This window comes from Ipomoea nil, unplaced genomic scaffold (genome assembly GCF_001879475.1).
Source record: "Ipomoea nil cultivar Tokyo-kokei standard unplaced genomic scaffold, Asagao_1.1 scaffold2922, whole genome shotgun sequence".
Taxonomy (NCBI): domain Eukaryota; kingdom Viridiplantae; phylum Streptophyta; class Magnoliopsida; order Solanales; family Convolvulaceae; genus Ipomoea; species Ipomoea nil.
Genome location: NW_017619350.1, coordinates 446,959 through 468,410, shown reverse-complemented (window position 1 = coordinate 468,410; position 21,452 = coordinate 446,959). Strand labels below are relative to the sequence as shown.

Below are 21,452 nucleotides of genomic sequence, written 5' to 3'. Positions count from 1 at the left end.
TATCAGTTGTTAAAAGTAACTTAATCTTATTATATAACTGGACAAAGTAACCCGCAGTAGTCAAAGCAATCAATACGGTCAGTTGGTAACGGTCAAGAGTGAAGTAGGAAGATGTGGAACGGTTCTTAGGGCCCATTTCATTAAAGAGCAGTTACGAAGGACCGCGTCCGCCTCATCAAAGAACAGTTACGAAGAAGCGCGCACAGTAATTACTAAGGAGCTCTGACACTTATGGAGGGGAGCCGTTGCACTTATTATGAGACTGTGAGTCCATATTATTGTAGCTGTTACATTGTACAATATAAAAGTTGGGCCCATGTAACAAGTAGGGGGACGCTCTGACAAATTTTGTACTCAGAACATACTAATACAATTGCTTTACATATTTCCTAACATACTCCGGTAACATATTTTACCGCCACTTATATGTTGAGTCTTCTACATCTTACAAATCATATTATTTCCATCACATGCCTAGAAAACAGAGGGTTTCGACGCGACTAAACATTTAGATCTTATTTTTTTTTTGAATTGAATTAAAAAAAAAAAAAAGAGCGATTGAGAATCTCGAGAACCTAAACAAAAATGCAGAAGTGAGCAACAAACAACGGCTAAAGCCAGATCAAATAATGTACGGCTAGAAGATGAGAAGATGCTCAGTCCAGTCCCAACTGCTTATTAAGGGTTGTCGTTTCTGTAACCCTCTACCTCGCCCCGGAAAGTCTCAAAAGCCGGTCTCTCTGTTCGGCGTGCGGTCGGTAGTATCAGGGCCTTTAGCTATTGTTCTTGAAAAATGACCCGGTCTGGCCCATTCCTCATTATATTTGTTGTGAACAAAACATGATCGTAGATCTTTTAATGTTTCAATGAAATTAATAAATCTCCTTAAAAGAGATTATAAGGATTATTAAAGAAGACAAATTGAGCATAAAAGGATCACATAAGAGGAACTTAATGTCCTACAAATTCCCGCGCTCCTCTTAATTGAAAAAAATTATCAAATTAACACATCACGATTTAAAAGTTTTTATTTTATTTTATTTCAAAAGATAAAAAAAGGAAAAACGCATTTTATTGTCACTTGGCAGTGCGTTACACGCTCTTGACAAGTGATTGCTGCAAATTTGCAAATTGCACCAAATGCTATCACCCGAAAAAGGCCAAAATATCCTTTTAGAGAGAGAGACAGAGAGATTCATTGCTACATAATCTGCGGTGATAGAGGGGGGAAAAATAAAAAGATTTGCTAAATGCAGTCGGAATGAAATTGAAATGCAGCCAAACGCAAATTCCTTGGAAATGAAATTCAAATTCATATTAAATGCACGCGTCTAAGTAGTAAAAGTGTGACTGTGTGAGTACGCTATTGTAGCAGTAGTCATGAAATCCGTGTAATAATACGAGTTGTTGTAGTTTACTCATCGTCGATATAGAGGGAGAGAGAGAGAAAGAGATATATACATACACATATACTTTTAGTGAGAGAAAGCGAGGAACACACGCAGAAGAGAGAGAAAGAGAGAGAGGTAGACCTTCCTTGGCCTGGCCTGAGGCTTCGGTGTCTCCGTCCCCACTCCTCCTTCTACCCTAAAATGTGGCGGATAAACTCTCGCTAACGTGCGCCGCTCTCCCTCCTGAAAGTGTCCGATTCACTCTCAGGTATTTGCGCTGCCTGTGGCAGCTTTTGCTTGCCTTTTATCCCAATTTCACTGCTTTCTGTTACCGGTTTTGAATACTTTTCCTGAGATTGTTGATTTTTGTTGTGGATTTTAGCGTTTACGCAAGCTAAACCTTTGCTGTTTTGTTGTTGTTTACAATTCAGGGTTTACTGAAATGAAAACTTAGGTTGTAGTCATCTTTGAGATCACTGGTTGAGTGTTAGTGGTATTGATATCTATTTAAGTGTTGCAGTTGGAATTTTGGAGTGAAAATGGGTGGTAATGGTGAGGAAGTTAATACTGATATGATCCAGAGACTTCAATCATCTTTTGGGAAATCATCATCTCCAGTCCTTCCTAAACAACAACAACAACCTGGTTCAATGAACCAACTTGACATACCCCAGCTGAATACTTCGCAATTTCAGAGTCAAATGCGACAGTTCTCTCCAAATTTTAGCTCTGAAAACACAAGCAAAAGGGCCGGCATCCCGCCTTCTCATCCGCAAATGCCTCCCATTTCGCCTTATTCGCAGATCCCGGTGTCCAGGCAGGTGAATCAGCAGATGGGTGTCCAGAATTTTAGTGCTTCAAGCCCAGGGCCTTCTCACTCGCGATCTCTATCACAGCCTTCATTTTTCTCTCTTGATTCCTTGCCACCGTTAAGCCCCTCGCCATATCGGGAATCCCCTTTGACATCCCTTACTGACCACATGTCTACTGATGCTTCAATGGGGGAACGGGATGGCAATTCACATTCTTTATTGCCGCCCTCTCCTTTCTCAAAGTGTAATTCGATGCGGGCAGGGGAGAGTCTTCCTCCTCGTAAGTCACACAGACGGTCTAACAGTGATATACCCTTTGGGTTCTCTAGTATCCTGCAATCCTCGCCCCCACTTGTCCCATTAGGGAGTGCAGGTGTTTTAGATAGGTCACTGCCTGCAAAAGAGAATTCGGGTGGCAAGCCAGTGCAGTTGGTTAAACGGGAAACTAGTGTTGATAAGGGCAGCGAGAGCAATGCTGAAGGAATGGGTGAGAGAAAATTTGAAGGAGAAATTGTTGATGATCTGTTTTCCGCCTATATGAATTTGGATACCATAGATGCATTGAACTCTTCAGGTGCTGATGAGAAGCTGGGCAGTGAAAACCATGAAGATTTAGATAGTAGGGCTAGCGGTACAAAGACAAATGGTGCTGATAGCAGTGATAATGAAGCAACAAGCAGTATTAATGAAAGCGGAAATAGTATGCACATGTCAGGAGTGCCTGCTTCAACTGAAAAGAGAGAAGGGATTAAAAGGAATGCAGGGGGAGATATTGCCCCAACAACCAGACACTATAGGAGTGTTTCCATGGACAGCTTTATGGGAAAACTAAACTTTGATGATTCACCAAAATTGCCCCCGTCACCTGGAACTCGCCCTGGGAATCTCTCCCCTACCAATTCTCTAGATTCAAATTCAAACACATTTAGTTTGGAGTTTGGGAACGGTGAATTTAGTGGGGCTGAACTGAAAAAGATCATGGCTAATGAGAAACTTGCTGAGATTGCATTAACAGATCCAAAACGTGCCAAAAGGTAATAGTACATTTCATTTTGAATATTAAGTTTCAATTTCTTTCCGTATGCAGCCAGATGATATAGTCTAATTATCTTGTTCTAGAATTTTGGCCAACCGTCAATCTGCTGCTCGTTCCAAGGAACGCAAGATGAGGTACATTGCAGAGTTAGAACATAAGGTGCAAACATTGCAGACTGAGGCTACAACATTGTCTGCCCAACTTACACTTCTGCAGGTGTTAATGTTGCATTGCTTAAAACATTTTTTTGTGGCAGGCCTTTTAATATTCATAATCTTACTGAGTTTTTCTTTTATCATTCAGAGAGACTCTGCTGGGCTAACAAGCCAAAATAATGAATTGAAATTTCGCTTGCAAGCCATGGAACAACAAGCTCAACTTCGTGATGGTATGATTCTTTTCTTTTGTTGCTTGGATAAACTTAATGAGCACATGTTGAACTTATTCTTTTGTGTGCACACTAAATTGTGGATTGTGAATCATATTGGAGTTTAGCATACATTACACTAACTTGATCACTCTTCATTGATTGTTGCCAATTGAATTTATGTGGAACTGACCCAATTTAACAAGCTCAACTCTGTAATGGTATAAGTTCTTGTGTATTGCTTGGTTAAACATAATGAACACATTGGATTTATTTTAGTGTGCATGTGCTTGATTACACTAACTTGAATACTTGATTGCTGCTCTGCTTTTGCTTATAGCCAATTGAATTGTGGAACCAATCCAAATTTTCACATGAGACCTCTTTGTTAGGATGTATTGTTATTTGTGTCTAGTTCTTTGTATGCCCGTGTGCTATGTTAAATGGTGTTTTTCAAGGTATTGCTATTTAAGATTTTACCAAAATTCTTATGCTATTTTGTTATATAAAGAAAATCATGTATAGAGTGATTGAGTTGGCAGTAGGGTTCAATTTAGTATGCAACCTAACCATACTATTGCTGAAAACAGCTCTGAATGAAGCATTAACTGCGGAAGTCCAACGCCTGAAGATAGCAACGGCTGAACTAAACGGAGATGCCACCAAGTTTCAACAGCTTTCGATCAATCCTCAGATGTTGCCGATGCACCAACATCAGTCTGCTCGAGTAAACATGCATCAGTTGCAGCAACAGCAACAGCATCAACAATCGTCCCAGCCTCAGCCGCAGCATAACAATACTGCATCAGCAAAGCATGAGTCGAAGTAATAGCAGCTTTTGATCGACGGCACACAATTTGAAAAAATAGAAAGAAAAAAAAATCAATGTGTGCCTATGGCCCTGCTTTCTATACTAGTAATATCCCATTCAATGCATTCATTCATTAGTTTTGTGTTTGCAAGAAACATGCCAAGGCAGCATTTTACATGATGTACTGCTCGCTCTTAAGCACTTAAATTTCGGTTACTTGTCATATACGGGCTTTAATATATAGTAGGGAGTATATATTGTTTACATGAACTTATGACATTTGGAAAGGTGAACTCAGATGTTCTGTCAACAGTAGTGGTTTTCGAAGCTCCTTTCCTGTTGTTGCTTGCTCTGTGATGAACAATTGTATGTTTCGGAGGTCTTAGCACAAACCTTAATTGCCCCAAAGTGGATATGTGTGTTTCTTAGCCTAAATGGTATTATTCATTTGCTCTTGTTTTTTAATAGAAATAGAACCTCAATTTGGCTCCTCAATTGATTTATTCATAAGCAACACTTGAGGCTAACAAGAATATATGTTCATTCAACTTTGATCCACTAATGGAAAAGTAAGGACTTCTACCCACCACATTCAAAACACACTGAAAATGGAATGTAATATCCAAAATTGTATCCAATCTGCAGTTTAGATCTTATCTTCTAACCTTCTAAATTCAGTAAATTTAGCAGAATGGAATGCTAACTCAAATACAAAGACAACAACTAAGACTCAACTGTGACTACTTTTTCATCTTCCTTCTCATTCAGAATTCTAGTTCCTTGTAGCCATCCTCCATCAATGGAACCCATGTTACCACTCAATCCATCGTCCATGAAGTCGCCCACCCTTTTCACCTTGCCCCTTGGCTGAACTGGATACTTCCCGGAAAAGCAAGCATAGCAGAAATTTGGAGATTCGCTGCCTAATAAGTTCTTCAGGCTATCAATGGGGAGAAAAGCGAGTGAATCTGATCCGATGAAGTCCCTAATTTCTTCCACAGTCATCCTATTGGAAATCAACTCCTCTGCACTGGGGGTGTCCACTCCATAGTAGCAAGAAGCTATAATGGGAGGGCTGGCAATCCTCATATGCACCTCCTTTGCTCCTGCCTCCTTTAGCAGCCTAACAATCTTGGACGAAGTAGTTCCCCTTACAATAGAATCGTCCACAACCACGACCCTTTTCCCTTCCAATACAGCCCTTACAGGTGAGAGCTTGAGCTTAACCCCGAAATCCCTAATCTTTTGAGATGGCTCGATAAAAGTCCTTCCCACATAATGGGACCTTATCAACCCTTGCTGAAAGGGCACCCCCGCTTTCGCAGCATAACCAAGTGCAGCCACAACCCCAGAATCAGGAACAGCTATCACAACATCACACTCAACAGGGGCTTCAGTAGCAAGAATTTCCCCAAATTTACTCCTCGACTCATAAACAGACCTGCCAAAAACTACTGAATTTGGCAGAGCAAAGTAAATATGCTCAAAGATGCAAGCTTTAGGCTCAGGATGAGTCATCAAGCAAAGTGATTGAACCCCTTCCTTATCCACCACCACTACTTCACCAGGCATAACCTCCCTCTCATATGTGGCCTCAATCAAGTCCAAAGCACAAGTCTCTGAGGCAAACACCACAGCACCATTGCTCCTTCTACCCATCACTAATGGCCGAAAACCATAAGGATCTCTCACAGCCACCAGCTTATCCTCAGTCACAAATACTAAAGAATAAGCTCCCTTAATCTTCTCACACGCCTCAACAATCCTAAGAAGAAAAGGCCTCGCCTTTGATATAGCAATTAGGTGAAGAATTACCTCTGTGTCAGAGCTGGTGTTAAAAATTGATCCACTTTCCTCAAGCTCAGCTCGCAGGGCTTGGTAATTCACCAAATTGCCATTGTGGGCAACCCCGACTGACCCGAACCTATAGCTGGCAACAAAAGGTTGAACATTTTTAAGCATGGAAGAACCAGCTGTAGAGTACCTTACATGTCCGATAGCCAATTCGCCGGGAAGTTTATCGAGTTTGGACTCGCTGAAGACATCGGAAACCAGCCCAACACCTGTGAAGTGCTGGAGAACGTTGTCGTGAACCGCCACGATGCCCGCGCCTTCCTGACCACGGTGTTGAAGCGCGTGAAGGGCCAGATAGCAGAGCCGGGAGGCTTCAGGATCGCCATAGATTCCCACCACGCCGCACTCTTCGCGGAGGTGTTCGTTATCGCCATCATCGAAATAAGAAGCGAAGTAATCGTCATTTTTGTGATTCGAGACGACATCGGAGATGGGATTTTTTGACGCCGCCGTGACGATGGATTTGCGGGTGGCAGAACAGGGGAGATGGCAGGGTTTTGCGAGGGTTTTCTGGAAGAAAGAGAAGGGCTTTAAGCATGGGTTCCTGGAGAGGAAGTTAAACGACCTTTCACCAACGGGTGAAAGAGCAGGTAGACTGGAAGCAGCTGCGGTGGCGGTGGCGGTGGCGGCGGCGGCCATGGATGACTTGAGGTATTGATGGACTATGAATAGCCAAAATTGCTGGGCTTAGGTTATGGCTGTTTTATGTTATGAGAACTCGCGTCCTAGGTAAAGTGACGGTTGGTGAGATTCGTTAATCTCACCGCGACGTATGATTGGCTGCTCTTTCAAACTTTAACAAGTTGCCCAATAGTTTGGGACAATGCCAATTATATAATGACCTGGTCTTCTCGGGAATAAATTCGGGTTCTCGAACCCGGCATTTACAACTTTAGTAAAATTCTTCGCCATTATTAATATTGTTACGAAATCTAATTAATGTATGACCTTTTGAGATTTATTCTTCCCAACCTTTTGAGATTTATCTTTTTATCTATTCCATCACCATTTTGAGAAGTAATTTTATCACAATTTTAAATATCAAGTAATTAGAATATAGTTAATTCTATTTTTAGTCTTAAATTTATAATTGTCACATTTTTAGTCATTTTTATCAGAATATTTACATTTGATCCTTAGTATTATTATGGCAAGATTATTTTTGGTCCTTAGTCAACAAAATCGTCGTTAAATATAAAGTCATTTCGATTTTCAGTTACGATTTAAAAAAAAAAAATTATTAAATATAACGTGGTCAACTCACTTTGTATAAAAATGATCGAAACTTCTTTGTATTTAACGACATTTAAATGATTTTGTTGACTAAGGACAAAAAATGATATTGTCACAATAATAATATGACCAAATGTGAATGTTACATTTTTCGTAATAAGTAACGTTGACAAGTGCCCCTTACTTATAAAGAAAAATTTTAATACTTTTGAGAAAAAAAAAAAAAGTAATACTTTTAAATCGAAATGTAAAATTATTATATTTTCCCTTAAAAGGACTACATTTACTCTTCTAAGTAACAAAATTTTTATTCCTGACCCGATTCATCTTATGATGAGACGGTGAGCACACAGGTTAGACATTTACTTATTGCGTACAAGAAGCCCCTCACTTTGAAAGGTTGCTCCCACAATGCTGTTGGTGGGACTCGATCTCCAGTCATTTTGCCAATTGATTAGGATCTTTAAATGAAAAGTTGTTAAATTGGATTTGATAATGGGTTGGTTCCTTCAATAACATTAGACGTTATTCTTTTTTTTTTTTTTTTTTTTTTGAATGACATTAGACGTTATTCAATAATATTTACAAATTAAAAACATATGTATCTGCCTAAGAGGTCAACAGCAGCATTTGTCATATGATGAAACTCATGAAAGTGAGGTTTAATCCATTTGGTACCAAGAGAATTGGCTTACAAATAACTGGCTAAGAAACCCAACCATATCTATGCTATGAGAGGACCACCATACGCCATTGCTCACCCAATAACTCCCTGTATTATGTACTTTAGGCCCAAATAATCAAACCAAGCCCATATCACTTTTCATTTTCAGATTTCAGCCCAGCCCAATTATCATCTACACCAATTGTTATGTCGTGGAACCGTGTCTACCCTGTAAGGTGGACACAGTTATATGTTCATAATTTTTGAACTTCATATTCACAATTATTAAACTTTATATTCACAATTACAAAACTCTATGTTCATAATTCTATGTTTATAATTATAGAATCTCTATAATCATAATTTTTTAACTTTATATTCACAATTATGACAATTTTAAAATTGTGTTCACCTTGCATAGTTCCACAGCATAATTTGCCATACTCCATTAGGCATGTTGAAAGAGAGGAACAAAAGGCCAAATAAAAAGATACAATAGTACTCCGTAATTAATACTGTAATAAAAAAAAAATACCCAAATAACGCGAATCTACGGAGCATAATTACAATCTTCTTTCACCAAAACTTAATAGAGGACTGACCCCACAAAAAGATTACGTAAATATCTCCAAATACGAGGATACTTTGGCCTTTTCACGTATCCGAGGATAATCTTGGCTGTCATCATGTCAGGCATTAGCTTTTTAATAAGAGCCTTGGATTGAATTCACATACACTACTACTACACTACAGATATGTCAATGGGGATCAGAAAATCCAATAAGATTCGCCACATTGTCAGAATCCGGCAGATGCTGCTGCAGTGGCGGAGGAAAGCGGCGTCATCGTCAGCCCATCGAACCGGCGTTCCGGCGGACGTGCCGGAGGGACACGTGGCGATCTGCGTGGGAAGCGGTTGCACGAGGTTCGTGGTTCGCGCAACGTACCTGAACCATCCCATTTTCAAGACGCTCTTGGCTGAGGCGGCGGAGGAATACGGGTTCGCTCATCACGGCCCACTCGCTATTCCCTGCGAAGAGTCTTTGTTCCAGGAAATCCTCCGCTTCATTTCGCGAGCCCGTTCCAGTAACTCCGTCAAGGTCGATAATGAATTCCAGCGGTGCTGCCTCGTCGGATACCATAACGGCCTCGATTTTTTCGGCGATTCTCAGCCGTTGCTCCGTCAATACACCGGCAAACCAGTGTGTTAATTAGCTCCGATCCGATCCGGCGACTCCAATTCCAAATTCTAATTTTTCTCTGCTTATTTTTGCTAAGGAGATGGCAAAGCGGAGCCTGGGAAGGGAAAACCGGGTCAACTCAGTCATCCCGAGTTACACATGAAGAAATATATGATGTTTTTCTAGTCCATCCATATATTCTGTTATGGACTGTATGTGTGTAGTAATGTTTGAGGCTTTTCAGCCTTTTAATTTTTTCCGGTTCTACTCAATCCGTAGGGCCGTGTATGCATTTCTCTACTTTTCCATTTTTTGCCTTTAATTTCTCTTTTGTCGGTGATTATGGAAGCTTTGTATATGTTACTGTGTACGTTCGTTAATGTTAATGTAGTAGTTGATAGGGTTAATGTTATTATCAAAGACAGCAGGAATGAATTGAACTTGAATATGTTCTCCTGCTATATATTGTATGTTCATATCTGTGTATCACTTGCAATATGTCTAAATTATTCTTTCTCCTATTGTCCTATATATGTATCAGATTACAGTCATTTTTGTGTTGCGTCTGTGAGTCTGTAACATATAATCACTATCTACCAATACTTATCTCCTCACTTTACCTTAAACCTTAATTTATTTGTAATAGCTTATTATTGGTTGAAACCAAAGATAATAGATTGTCCACGAGAATTAAACTTGAAACTTTGTAATTACTAAATTAATGACAAATTGAAGATGAAAGATGAATAATGGAAAGAACTTTTTAGTAGTATATAGTAAAGTCACACTAGTCAACTTGATGATATTATTAAATAAGATATTCCAATAAAGGTGTGTAGAAAAAAAAATGAGAATTTTGTGTTGTTGTCATTGTCGTACATAATTAACTAATTATTCAACTCAAAAAAGCACATAATTTTACTTGCAAGGTAGACCAGAGTAGGGTATTGGGAAAGGCCGAGGGAGATGGAGACTTTCAATCTGGAACAATAAATGTAGTGTAACCAAGCTAGGTGGATATATATAATGGACATCAATATTACTCCGTAATACATTATATATATATATATATATATATATATATATATATATATATATATATATATATATATATATGGGTTGCATTCACATTCATATATCGTGCACACTCTTGGATGCGGGTATGCACACATCCATTGTAGTATGCATGTGTGAATTCACAGTGTTTGAGCCGGCGCGCACACGTCCATGAACGACAGTGCACATAGGCGGGCAGCACACAAAATCATAAAAACTAATCACAACCTTAGATACCCAAAATCCAACAATCCAGAAATGTCCACACGTTTGTATTTTAAGCCATGTTTTTACATGAATGTAATTATATGTATATATATATATATATATATATATATATATATATATATATATATATAGTCGATTTTAGGTGCGGTCCTGCCTTTCTGTGCGATCAGTGCGGCCGTACCAATAGTTATACAAATATACACCAACAATGTTAGGAAATGCACAACAAAAACACATGCACAAACAAGGTATGCATCACCAAAAACGCACCATTAGTCATTAGGTATGAACAAAAAGCATCACACAGTAATCGAAAATGCACAATTAGGGTGTGAGAAGTTATAGTGAATTTTTTTGGGTGTGTTGTGAGTTTTTTGGTGTATTTGTGCATTTTCCTAACACTATTAGTGCATTTTGTTAACACTATTGGTGTATGTATTTTATCAAGTGGCTGCACACTAGCACGAAAAGGTGCGACCACATTTGAACTTTTGTCTATATATATATATATATATATATATATATATATATATATATATATATATATATGATTTACGGAGTATTATTTTTTTTTGTTTACATCCATTGGAGGGGACATCCCAATTATGTATGAAAGTGTATTAGCTAGCTTTCTTCCCTGCCCCATATATGCAAATAATAATTATGATTAATTAACGTAACGTAAAAATGTTATAGTTTGAGTGGCGCATGTTGCAGGAGAGAAACTTCAATTTGGTTACGGAAAGGAATCAACGGATTGAATGAAATTAAAAGTGAAAGGCGTAAAGAAGTGGGATGTGAACTTTAACGACAAAACATAATTGATTTGTCATCAGTTTGTCACCTTGTACGTACTGGAAAGCAATATAATGTTGTATTAAGGATGGTTGTGTGTAAGAAAAGTAGGAAACTGTAGCTAGCTAGCTAGCTAATTAGGTTTGCATGCACCGCCCTATCCCAACCAACGGAGATATTGTTGTTCCACTCCTATCCATTTTATGTCGTTGGAATACAGCTTGTGATTATATTTGTGATTTCAAAAATAACATTTTACATCTTAATGTCAATTACGAAAAAGTTTGAAATGAGCAAATATCAATTTTGGTCCCACGAGTATTAACAAAATGATAGTTTTAGTTCACATGTTTAATTTTTATTAAATTTCATCCACGGTTATTGTTTTAATATCAATTTTCATCCACAACTATGATTTTAGTGCTAAAATGCCTTAACCTTAGAAAATTCTAAACCATTTTATTAGGGCATTTATACACAAGTGTTAGGCCCAAAAAAAAAAAAAAAAAACTTAAATTCCAATCATCAAATCTTTGGCTAAACAAGCCCAGATTTGGCGCAAGCTATTTACTAAAATTACAAGATTATTATTTTCCAAATCTAGAAAAAAAAAAAATTATCTCACTATGTATGAAAAAAAATTTTCTAAAATCTTGGTCATTATTGATTTTAAATTTCGTTCATCTGCCTCTTTTAAAAATATAGTAATAGATTACGTGTCGATCCCTTACGAACACATGTACACAAATTGTGAGATCTACTCAACTCCACGAAATTTTACTTAACTAATATGGTTGGTCTAGTGTTTCAAGCCTTTGAAGGGACATGGACGGCAATTGTGTAGCAATTCATCTAAATAAAGAAAGGGGATAAGATAATAAGTTTGTTTTCGGAAAAAAATAATGAATAAATTGGAGCAAACATAAGGTAGGTAGTACAAATGGGTAGTTTCTATAGTTAGCCAGACATGATGTAGTAGTTTATGGATTGACACGTGGTGGTCTTATCAATGATGCGCACAGTAGACATAATTTGGGGCAATTGACTTGACCCGAAGGCCCCGGCCCGCAACCAATTTGTTTTGATAATTGATCAGATGGCATATGTTGTTCCACTTTCCAGTACTGGGCTTTCGTAGGCCCTCACCCCGTCTAATCCTTTATCAACTTCACTTTCGTCTGTCTAGTCCGTCGCATCGCCAATTATTTTTTATGATGAAAATTGCTAATTATTTTATTAAAATAAATTTTAATATGCTTAAAAAAAATCAATCTTGGTCCCAAGTTGATTTTGTGTTTGGGTCTTGGACCTTCAAATTGTCAAATCAAAACCAGTACGTAGTCTAGGACTAAGAATTGTCGAACCTATGATTTGCTCAAATCCTTAACCAGCTTGTAGACTATAGAGTTGCACGTAAAATTGTCCAATTGGTGTGCGAGACCTAAAGAGCCCGTGGCAGTTCCCAAAAGATATAGGGACAATTGGACGGTTAGGAAGTACGTAATCCGATTAGCTGTTGCTCAATGGTTGTTTGAGATTATAAATATTGTACTCCCTCCGTCTCATTTTAATTGTCTTACTTTCATTTTTAGTTTGTTTCAAAATAGTGTCGTTCTTTTAAAATTGAACATAACTATCACTCTATATTTTTCTAATTTATCATTTTGATTTTTCAAATTTCTGGAGGTAATTACAATTGCATTTTGTATAAATAACGCTTACTTTTGATTGGCAAAATTGAAAAGTTAGTTACATTTGTTTGGAAGTATTAAAAACCGTGCAAAAAGCAAATGAGACAATCAACAATTAGGGACAAAGTGAGTATATGTTATCAAGAAAGAGATAACACGTCTTGATCTTACAAACCTGTTGATGGAACATGGACTACATGTAGTCAGTCTTGCATTAGATGGTAGTCGGACTGGCACTCGGATTCAGCACTCGGTTCGGGACTTGGCCAATCAACCGCGACGGTAAAGGAAGGAATTATATGACAACATAAATTCGCTCATACCTCCTAAATTATCCTTTTCCTTCCTAAAATCACTTTCTAATCCCATTAATTACCATACTCCACCATAAATACTGAATTACCATATATTTGACCTATTTTCCCACTATAAAATGTCTTAATCAATCACAAATAGGGGCATCGAAATCCTCTCTAGAATCCCACATCATCTAGAGAGCACCCTATTATACATGTACCAAACTACCAAAATACAGTGATTTTGACTTAATACCGTCCAAAAAAATTTGTGATTTTTACCTTTCGATTTCACGTTAAAATTATAGTGTTTTTTTTTTTTTTTCTCTCAATTATTTATACTTATTTGATCCGTAATTTTGGCCCTGTCAAGTGACTACTCCGATACTGGTAAAACCAACACTTGTTTAATAGTAAAAGCAATTGTTTTTTCATCATTTATCCTTTTTCTTTTTTAAAAACATTTATCCTTTTTTATATTCGTGTTCATTAACTATAAATAATACGGAGTACATGATTAATGATTTCCATCACATTCGTACACTACACAGTAAATCATATGTAGATTGGACAACCCTTGAACAATCACAACTAGACTTAGTCAAATCCTCACTCGCTTATAACTATTTTTTTTTGTTGGTATAAAAAAAAATTATTATTGGAGCATTATTTCTGATCTAATTCGTCGGTTTACCAGCTTTAGTGAGAGACAACCAGACAATTCATATCTGCATTCCATCCAGTATATGATTAAGGGCTGGACGGTATCAGATCCAAAACCCATCAATAATTATGAGCCGTACATGAACTTAAGATTATGAGATGACCATTTTCATTTTCATTTTCAATTTTTTTTTAAATAAAAATAATTTCTTAGCTAGCTATAATAGTTGTTGGCCCCGACAATTCATTCATTTGGGAGTTAAACGGTCTGTTTGTACGTGCGTAGTACTACCACCACCTTGCCTAAATTTTGTTGAAACATCTTTCGTGCATGCATGAAATTAAAGTTATATTTCTCCGTCACCGTTAGGTTTCCGTACGTTTAATTAATTCCCACTAATTAGTATACCCAGTAAGGTGTATATATATAGGTATACAGCCTTACAATAAAATGACTGGACCGGACATTTCATTCAAACCTACCTTCATTTAATACTATCTATATAAATATTTTATCACTATTTTGTGACTTTTGACATACCATGTGCAATGAAAAAAATTGTAATTATTATTTTAAACTCTTAAAGTATGTTATGAGTGAAGTCTGTCTTGTAATTGGTAAATCAGTTTATATTGTCCATAACTTAACTGATCGGGTTAATTGAGGAAGATATATTTTAGAGAGCAGGCCGGGGAGATGAGAATTGTGTGATGTAGAAGGGGGGGGTGAGTAATTGAATGCAATAGCATGCATGAATAGAGGAAATTAAAGATAAGTTGGTATCCCATCTACTCCATGGACAGCCCTGAGGATAGGTTACTATACGCAAGTAGTTTTGGATGCAACTTGAATGCATACATTTTTCAGATTTGTGGCTGAAACTAAAAGAAGTCGCCATTGCAATAATGGCATTCAGAGGAATCCAGGACCATCCCTAAGCATCATCAGTATTCTTTGTCCCTCTCATATCCATGGTCCCCTACCCTTCCTCCGATCCGCCAATTATCCCGAATCAAATTTTGTCTGTACGGTGTTAATTACTCGAGTTGAATTCAAATTAGTATTACATAACCAGACATACATTGTAACTACGTATACATGTTTGTGGTTTCCTGTGATCGATGGGATAAAGAGAAAATTTGCATGCAACTACTAGGTAAGCCAAAACCATGACATTAATTTCTTCGAAAAAAAAAAAGGAAAAAAGAAAAAGGCATAACATTAATCAAGTTCTCTCGCAGGGAGGATTGTAGGTTGAAACACATCCCTGGCCTGCGAGGAAAATTTTCATTTTTTTTTTTTTTTTTACAAATTAAGAAGAACCCATAAACAACATGAAATGGGATCGGCCGGGCAAATTAGAGGTGATTGACCCAAAATGAGCTCGGGAAAATTTGCAACTTACAAGAAATCTAAAACAATATACTCCGGCGAAGGAATTAAGACGTTGAAAAAAGATAAAAGCTAAACACAGATCAGACCGATCAGATCAGAGCTTCATCTTAAGCAGCCATCTTCTCCGCGCAAAGTCTTCATATATACACACACACATATATATAAATATAGAGTTGGAGGTGAGTCTACCGGAGCATTGCCGTGAGCGATCGGAAAGCCATCTCGTCGCAGGGAATGGTGATGCCCATTTCGTGATGGAATCCGAACTCTTCCTCGGCGCGTCTGAGGAGACATTGAAACTGGGGGTGATCCAAGAACGAGATTGGTACTATGTATCTGCTTCTGTTTTCGCCGACGTAGACTGCGAAATGCCCTTTCGGCACGTCCACCGGAAGGTCGTCGCCGGCGTACCCGTGTTTCTGCTTGAACTGACTGGAGCACCTTCTGATCATCTGCTTTAGAACCGCAGCTTGAGGAAGCTTGCTTGATTTTCTCATTCCCACTTTTCTTTTTATTTTATTTTATTAAGTTTGGAATATAATATTATATTATATTATATTTAGCGATTGAATGAGAAGAAAGAATGCAAGAATGTGAAGACTAGTGGAGTGGGGTGAAGTAGATATGAAGGTATTTATGGAGGAAGAAATTAAAAGAGCAGAGGATATATGGTTTTTTTTTTTTTTTAATTTTTTTAAAAAATAGATTTCAGGAAAATAAATATTGAAAATAATATAAAAATAATTCTTATATTCTTATATCAAGTCATTTGCTCTATTTTTAATATTATAATTCTTCACAAGATTTAAAATCAGACAATTATGAAATTTTTTTTTAGGGAAAGTTTCATCTAAAAACACTTATACTCCGTATTTAAATTAAATCAGCCAAAAACCTTTGTGGTCAAGTGGCATGGCTGTTAATTTTCTTAAATGAGAGATCACAAATTCGAACGGGTACATTCACTCTTTGTGCATCAATATATTGAACAAGTAACAGAGTCACTAGTAAACTTCAAAAAGTTTTTTTTTTTTTTTTTTTTTAAATTTGAAAATAAGTTAAAGAAAATAAAGATTATGGAAAGTGGTGGTGGGGGTTAATAGGCCCAATGCACAATGGGATCCACATTCTTTGTTGGCTCTCCTAATGACAATGCGGGCCCTCTTTCTTATTTCCTGGATTCTGAGTGCTTTGAACCGAAATTTCCTTAGTCTTTTCATATATATTTTTTTCCTTATCTATTCTATTTTGATAAATTATAGGATGCTACTAAAAATAAAAGAGGATACAATAAATCAATCACACATAACATAATAGAGTTGTTGATTTTCCATTTAACTAAAGCTTCAATCTATCATGCTGCTTAAAGCTTGTACTTGATTGAAAATCATCTTTTGTCCCTTCAAAAGATCTTGTTCGAAGATAAGTTCGGTGTCCTTAAACCTAGAGAGGTTCCTTGTTTCTCTTATGTTTTAGATTTCCATTCATAATAAACAAAAAATAAAATGTACATTACGGAGTAATTATTTGTCCTGGTTAAACTAATCACTTTTAACACTTATCTTTTTGATTGAATGGTATATTGTAAAAATTCTTAAAAATTTTATACATTATTTGAAAAGATTTTAGATCTCTAGTTAGTTTAATGCAACATTTGGCAGCTGGGAAGGTTGGTGTCCAATCTCCAACACCATACCTTTCAGATTATACTTTTATTCCCATTTCCAACATTTTGTCTCTAACTCATCTCCACACCCTTTTAATTTCTCAAGAATTTAGTTCTCCTGCCCATATCTACATTTCAGTTTGATTGGCCCTAATACAATTCAAATAAAACCCCTTTCAACAAACTGTAAAGATACTCTCAAATGAGTAAAACTTACCTGATACTTACAATGTGGTCCTCCCCTCCCCTTCCCCACAACAGCAGAATCCCTGCAATGTAGAATAGAATCAATAATATCAGCCAGAAAGGTACCCTCCTGGAAGGAGCACCATGATATCTTCATAGCATGGCTCTGTAATGGGGAAATAAGTCATGTACCTGCATGTTCTAAGGCTCAGAAAAGAGTTCAGAAAGGCTAAAAACCAATGTAATGCTTTACTAACATCAGGCAATGGTCATTTCTTTCTTAATTTCACTCTGTATCATACCTTAATAAGGTCTTTTTCAGCTTCCCATCCACACATACTTTCAAGTTTCAAGACATCCAAGTGCGAATACTAATGCCAACGTCAGAAAACGTATACAATAATCCGTTTTCCACATAATGGCTGTACAAATTGCTGGTGGGACAAATGACCAGCATAATAGCTCAGTTGTCACTTTCTTGATTAATCTGCTGCTTTCATTACAGATGCAAGTTGGAAACACAAGTACACAAAGCAAATGCAAGAAGAGTGGGCAAGATGCATTGTGTAGCTGAAAATTGGAATTTTGAACAACTGAAAGTAGATTGATGATTCTGAGTGATTTAACCTGTGTCATTATGATGATTTATTGATAAATCATATGAGAACTGAATAGTGGGTGCAGATATAACGGACTCTGCGCCCTTTTTGTTCTCACCAAAATGCAGTGATCTTAAGAAACTAATCACTCATTATCAATCACATTTGTTCTTTCAGGTGATGGTGACACAGACTCCTGTGTAAGCACATGAAGACCATGTTATCCTTGGCCCCAGTCCCCCCCTCCCCCCAACTACCTAAACGTGAGCAGTGAAGACAATGCTTCAAGGCTCTCTAAAATCAGCATGTTCATATACGATGGCTTTTATCTCCATGGTGCTACTCACATCACCCTAAACTGAAAGCTTCACATTTACTGAGTAATATCAGGACCTAAAAGATACAGTAAGCAACAAGCCAGGCTCCATCTGCATAAGGGTCATTCCATACTGTCAATAAACAATATACTAATGTTCATGTGTGCAAATGAGAAATTCAATACCGTTGTATACCATCAATAAACACCATACAAATGTTCATGCAAGATGATATCATGGTACATAATCTATGCAGAGTAGCAAAATAAATACCTCAGTTAACATCAACCATAAGATGTCCTTGAGACCATAACACTCATCTCCATTCCAACAAGAATTAGTTCTATAGGATCCACAGATTATTTGTAAATGTAAGGAAAAGAACCATATACTAAGCAGTAAATAAATACACAAGTAAATGCCTTGAAAATATTTCTGATAGCACATAAATAGCCCATCAAAACTCTGGGAACCGTTCTCTCACTATTTTGAACAAATATACAAAATCTATTCCACTGTATAAAAAGGTGCAAATAAAGATAAAATCATACAGGAAAGCGTGGTAGAAGTGTAGAATGTATAACTTTTGAATGAATAAGAAAACTATATTTGGAACTAAGAATATCCAATGCAAGAAACAAAAAGTATATATTCACCAGAACTTATGTGGTAAACCAATAGCATTTAAACAAAAAATTGTTGTTGTTGTTAAACGTGTATATGAAGAACTTACAGATGACAAAGTTAGCTTGAATCAACTAAGAACTCATTTACATTTCTTGCTTGGTAAAAGTGTATTTCTTTTTCCTGAGGAAAATACAACCCAAAAAAAAAAAAAACAAAAAAAAAAAACAAGAGAAAGACTAAAAAACATTGTATTTGGAATAACTAATAATACAACAATTTTCAGCTAAAAAAATCTCAGCAGAGCTCTTAACAACTTAAAATTGAATGACTGTTTTGAATATGATATACTTTCAAAACTCGGTCACAGATTTCAATTGCTGATTCTGCCCATCAATCAAGCTCATCTGCCTTCTTAGCCTGGCAATATGACCTTGTACCTACAACATTAAAAGGAACAGAACAGGTTTAAAAAGCATCACCTTGCTATTGGTTCCTTAGTCAGGACTAGAGCAAATGCTATAATCATATGTACTAAATATTCTATTTGTAGCTAAACTATCCGACATGTGTAGCTGTATCAAACTGAGTTTTATTGTCAGAGCTTTAGACATTTAGGAATACAAAGTAAACATTTTGTTCTACACAACTAGTTGCAGCCTATGAGTTTTCAGTTTGTTCTGTGTTTGTTTGTACAGAAATACCCCCTTTAAACCTAAGAAAGTCATAAATTGAATCAAGCATCTATTCTAGGTAGTAGTTTCTGCCAAACATGAAAGGAGTATATTTCATGAAAATTTCACAATTACTTATTAGCTTGTAAACGCTATAAAGAAAAAAAAAAAAAAAAAAAAAAAAAAAAACCACCACATAGTCTACACAAAATGAAAAGCATCTAAGCCATACTAACCTGCTGGCGTGCTGCTGTAAGCTTTAGCAGCTCATCTGCCTCAGAGAAATTGGTGAACCATTGGCTTTGAGGATGATCCTTGGTATCACCTCTCTTCCTTTTGTCAATATCCTCCAACGGTGCTACATATAGACAGAGAGTAAATAGTAACTCAACAACGACAACAAGGTATAATAAACAGACCAATTGAAATGACAAAATATTCAAAACACACCAGCAGGAGGTAAAGTAAAACCAGAAGGTAATCTGGGCACACTAACTGCTGGATGATTCTGCACACGTGCGAGAAAAGTCTCTGAAGGTTCAAAAAGAACAATTTCATCATATGATTCAACAACTACGGGTTTCTTAATGGATAAAGCACCAGATTCATCCTCGGGATATAACTTCAGATGGTGATACCTGCAATTTGAAAATAAATGCATCACACTTTGCAAAGTATGTGAAATGTGAAGCAACCTAAGACTGTAAAACTAGTTAGCTAAAAAAGATTACTTGTGCGGAATAAATGGATATGACCGAGTCTAATCTGTGTCAGCATTTCAGCACTGGGTGGTACAGTTAAATTTCTAGGCAAAACCCAATACAAAAGAGAGAACAATAGTAAAGAAAAAAAGCTCACAAGTGCAATGGCTTATCACAAACATCACTGTGGAAATGAAGGGTAATAGCAATTTCAAATTCACCCCATCCACACTCCGACACCTCAAAAGGTGGAACTTCCACCACCCTTGTAGGATTGTTAAAACTTGAGTGTAATTGGAAAACTGCACGCTTTATGACTACACCCAGATCCTCATTTGTTGCTCCACGAACATAAATAGTCCATCTATGCGACTGATACCTATCCCAAAAACAAGGAATACAGTCAGGCATTTGATCAAACAACAGATAGACATAAAAAGCTATCAACTTTAGAATACTCACTCGCTTGCCTTCTTACCAAGCCAAAATGCAATGTTTCCGTAAACAATTGGAACACTAATTTCAAGGTCTTTAACCTTCTTTGCCAAGCTCTAAAATACCCCAAAGGTTAACAATAAGTTTCAATAAGAAGCTCCAAAGAATAATAAAATTGTCAATTGTTCTAAACTATTTGAATTGAGAGTGACAATATTTCACCTTTCTTTCATTATCGTCAGAAGATTTAACGATTTTTGTGCGCTGAGACCTTGGGGTGGATCCGGCTACGTCGGACTGATCCGAACCATGCTTCTTCACCGACGAGTTCTGAATCATTCTAGGATGCCGTTGTTGTATTGAATATTGATTGATTAAATTGAAATTAGGGTTTTTTTGTTCATGCGATAGTCGTACCAAATTTGAGGGCAGGGTTTTGGAGAGAAAAAGATTGTATGTGGGCGCGTCTATGCTTTCTTCAGCCTATGACCAATCAGCAAAAAGGGTATATTAGTATTAAAATTTCATCTCATTAACCATCTATGTTTTCAAGCTCAGAATATGATATATGAACTCCAAATCTCCAATAGATCTAGTTATACTATCTTCCCGTGTAATAATTTTATTGATAGGATATTAGGATTACACTGTGAAAAACTTATAACTAATTGGTTCAAACTAATAACGTTAATAAGTCGGTCCGATCAACTTGACAGATTTTTCTTTTCTTTTTTAATAATATTTTTATTATTAGGTATGCAAACAGGTATATATAA

General features: G+C 36.9%; 5 protein-coding genes and 1 long non-coding RNA gene across 8 annotated transcripts; 2 read left to right on the top strand and 4 right to left on the bottom strand.

Annotated features, from left to right (window-relative positions):
• Positions 1–1,334: 1,334 nt before the first annotated feature.
• On the top strand, positions 1,335–4,765 carry LOC109161426 (transcription factor RF2a). Of its 3 annotated transcripts, XM_019309826.1 has the most exons (5): positions 1,335–1,659; positions 1,823–3,237; positions 3,323–3,455; positions 3,543–3,627; positions 4,197–4,765. In XM_019309826.1, exons 2-5 carry the CDS (start codon positions 1,931–1,933, stop codon positions 4,433–4,435), a joined length of 1,764 nt encoding a protein of 587 aa, XP_019165371.1. In that variant the 5' UTR covers positions 1,335–1,659; positions 1,823–1,930; the 3' UTR covers positions 4,436–4,765. The 3 variants fall into 3 exon arrangements, with proteins under 3 accessions (XP_019165371.1, XP_019165369.1, XP_019165370.1); XM_019309824.1 differs by having other exon boundaries at positions 3,323–3,627; XM_019309825.1 differs by lacking the exon at positions 1,335–1,659 and having other exon boundaries at positions 1,806–3,237; positions 3,323–3,627.
• A 114-nt stretch (positions 4,766–4,879) lies between these two features.
• Positions 4,880–7,045, bottom strand: LOC109161427 (amidophosphoribosyltransferase, chloroplastic-like). Its single transcript, XM_019309827.1, has one exon. The coding sequence runs from the start codon at positions 6,908–6,910 to the stop codon at positions 5,141–5,143; it is 1,770 nt and encodes a 589-aa protein (XP_019165372.1). The 5' UTR covers positions 6,911–7,045; the 3' UTR covers positions 4,880–5,140.
• A 1,843-nt stretch (positions 7,046–8,888) lies between these two features.
• On the top strand, positions 8,889–9,784 carry LOC109161296 (auxin-induced protein 6B-like). Its single transcript, XM_019309630.1, has one exon. It carries the CDS (start codon positions 8,924–8,926, stop codon positions 9,377–9,379), a length of 456 nt encoding a protein of 151 aa, XP_019165175.1. The 5' UTR covers positions 8,889–8,923; the 3' UTR covers positions 9,380–9,784.
• A 5,875-nt stretch (positions 9,785–15,659) lies between these two features.
• LOC109161262 (auxin-responsive protein SAUR50-like) lies at positions 15,660–15,971 on the bottom strand. Its single transcript, XM_019309585.1, has one exon. The coding sequence runs from the start codon at positions 15,969–15,971 to the stop codon at positions 15,660–15,662; it is 312 nt and encodes a 103-aa protein (XP_019165130.1).
• Positions 15,972–17,298: 1,327 nt separating this feature from the next.
• Positions 17,299–17,919, bottom strand: LOC109161311. The gene is made up of 3 exons (XR_002050896.1): positions 17,584–17,919; positions 17,453–17,518; positions 17,299–17,409 (listed from the first exon to the last, which is right to left on the bottom strand). It is a non-coding gene; the product is annotated as an uncharacterized LOC109161311 (long non-coding RNA).
• Positions 17,920–18,971: 1,052 nt separating this feature from the next.
• LOC109161247 (transcription initiation factor TFIID subunit 14b-like) lies at positions 18,972–21,125 on the bottom strand. Its single transcript, XM_019309568.1, has 6 exons — positions 20,899–21,125; positions 20,704–20,792; positions 20,399–20,620; positions 19,991–20,178; positions 19,777–19,898; positions 18,972–19,306 (listed from the first exon to the last, which is right to left on the bottom strand). Exons 1-6 carry the CDS (start codon positions 21,013–21,015, stop codon positions 19,220–19,222), a joined length of 825 nt encoding a protein of 274 aa, XP_019165113.1. The 5' UTR covers positions 21,016–21,125; the 3' UTR covers positions 18,972–19,219.
• Positions 21,126–21,452: the final 327 nt, after the last annotated feature.

Coding starts and splice junctions, on each gene's coding strand:
- LOC109161426 (XM_019309824.1), top strand. CDS start 1,931: ATGGGTGGTAATGGTGAGGAAGTTAATACTGATATGATCCAGAGACTT. Junction 3,238..3,322: donor GATCCAAAACGTGCCAAAAG/GTAATAGTACAT, acceptor ATCTTGTTCTAG/AATTTTGGCCAACCGTCAAT. Junction 3,628..4,196: donor ACAAGCTCAACTTCGTGATG/GTATGATTCTTT, acceptor TGCTGAAAACAG/CTCTGAATGAAGCATTAACT.
- LOC109161427 (XM_019309827.1), bottom strand. CDS start 6,910: ATGGCCGCCGCCGCCACCGCCACCGCCACCGCAGCTGCTTCCAGTCTA.
- LOC109161296 (XM_019309630.1), top strand. CDS start 8,924: ATGTCAATGGGGATCAGAAAATCCAATAAGATTCGCCACATTGTCAGA.
- LOC109161262 (XM_019309585.1), bottom strand. CDS start 15,971: ATGAGAAAATCAAGCAAGCTTCCTCAAGCTGCGGTTCTAAAGCAGATG.
- LOC109161247 (XM_019309568.1), bottom strand. CDS start 21,015: ATGATTCAGAACTCGTCGGTGAAGAAGCATGGTTCGGATCAGTCCGAC. Junction 19,899..19,990: donor TTTTACTTTACCTCCTGCTG/GTGTGTTTTGAA, acceptor GTCTATATGTAG/CACCGTTGGAGGATATTGAC. Junction 19,307..19,776: donor TTACAGCAGCACGCCAGCAG/GTTAGTATGGCT, acceptor TTAATGTTGTAG/GTACAAGGTCATATTGCCAG.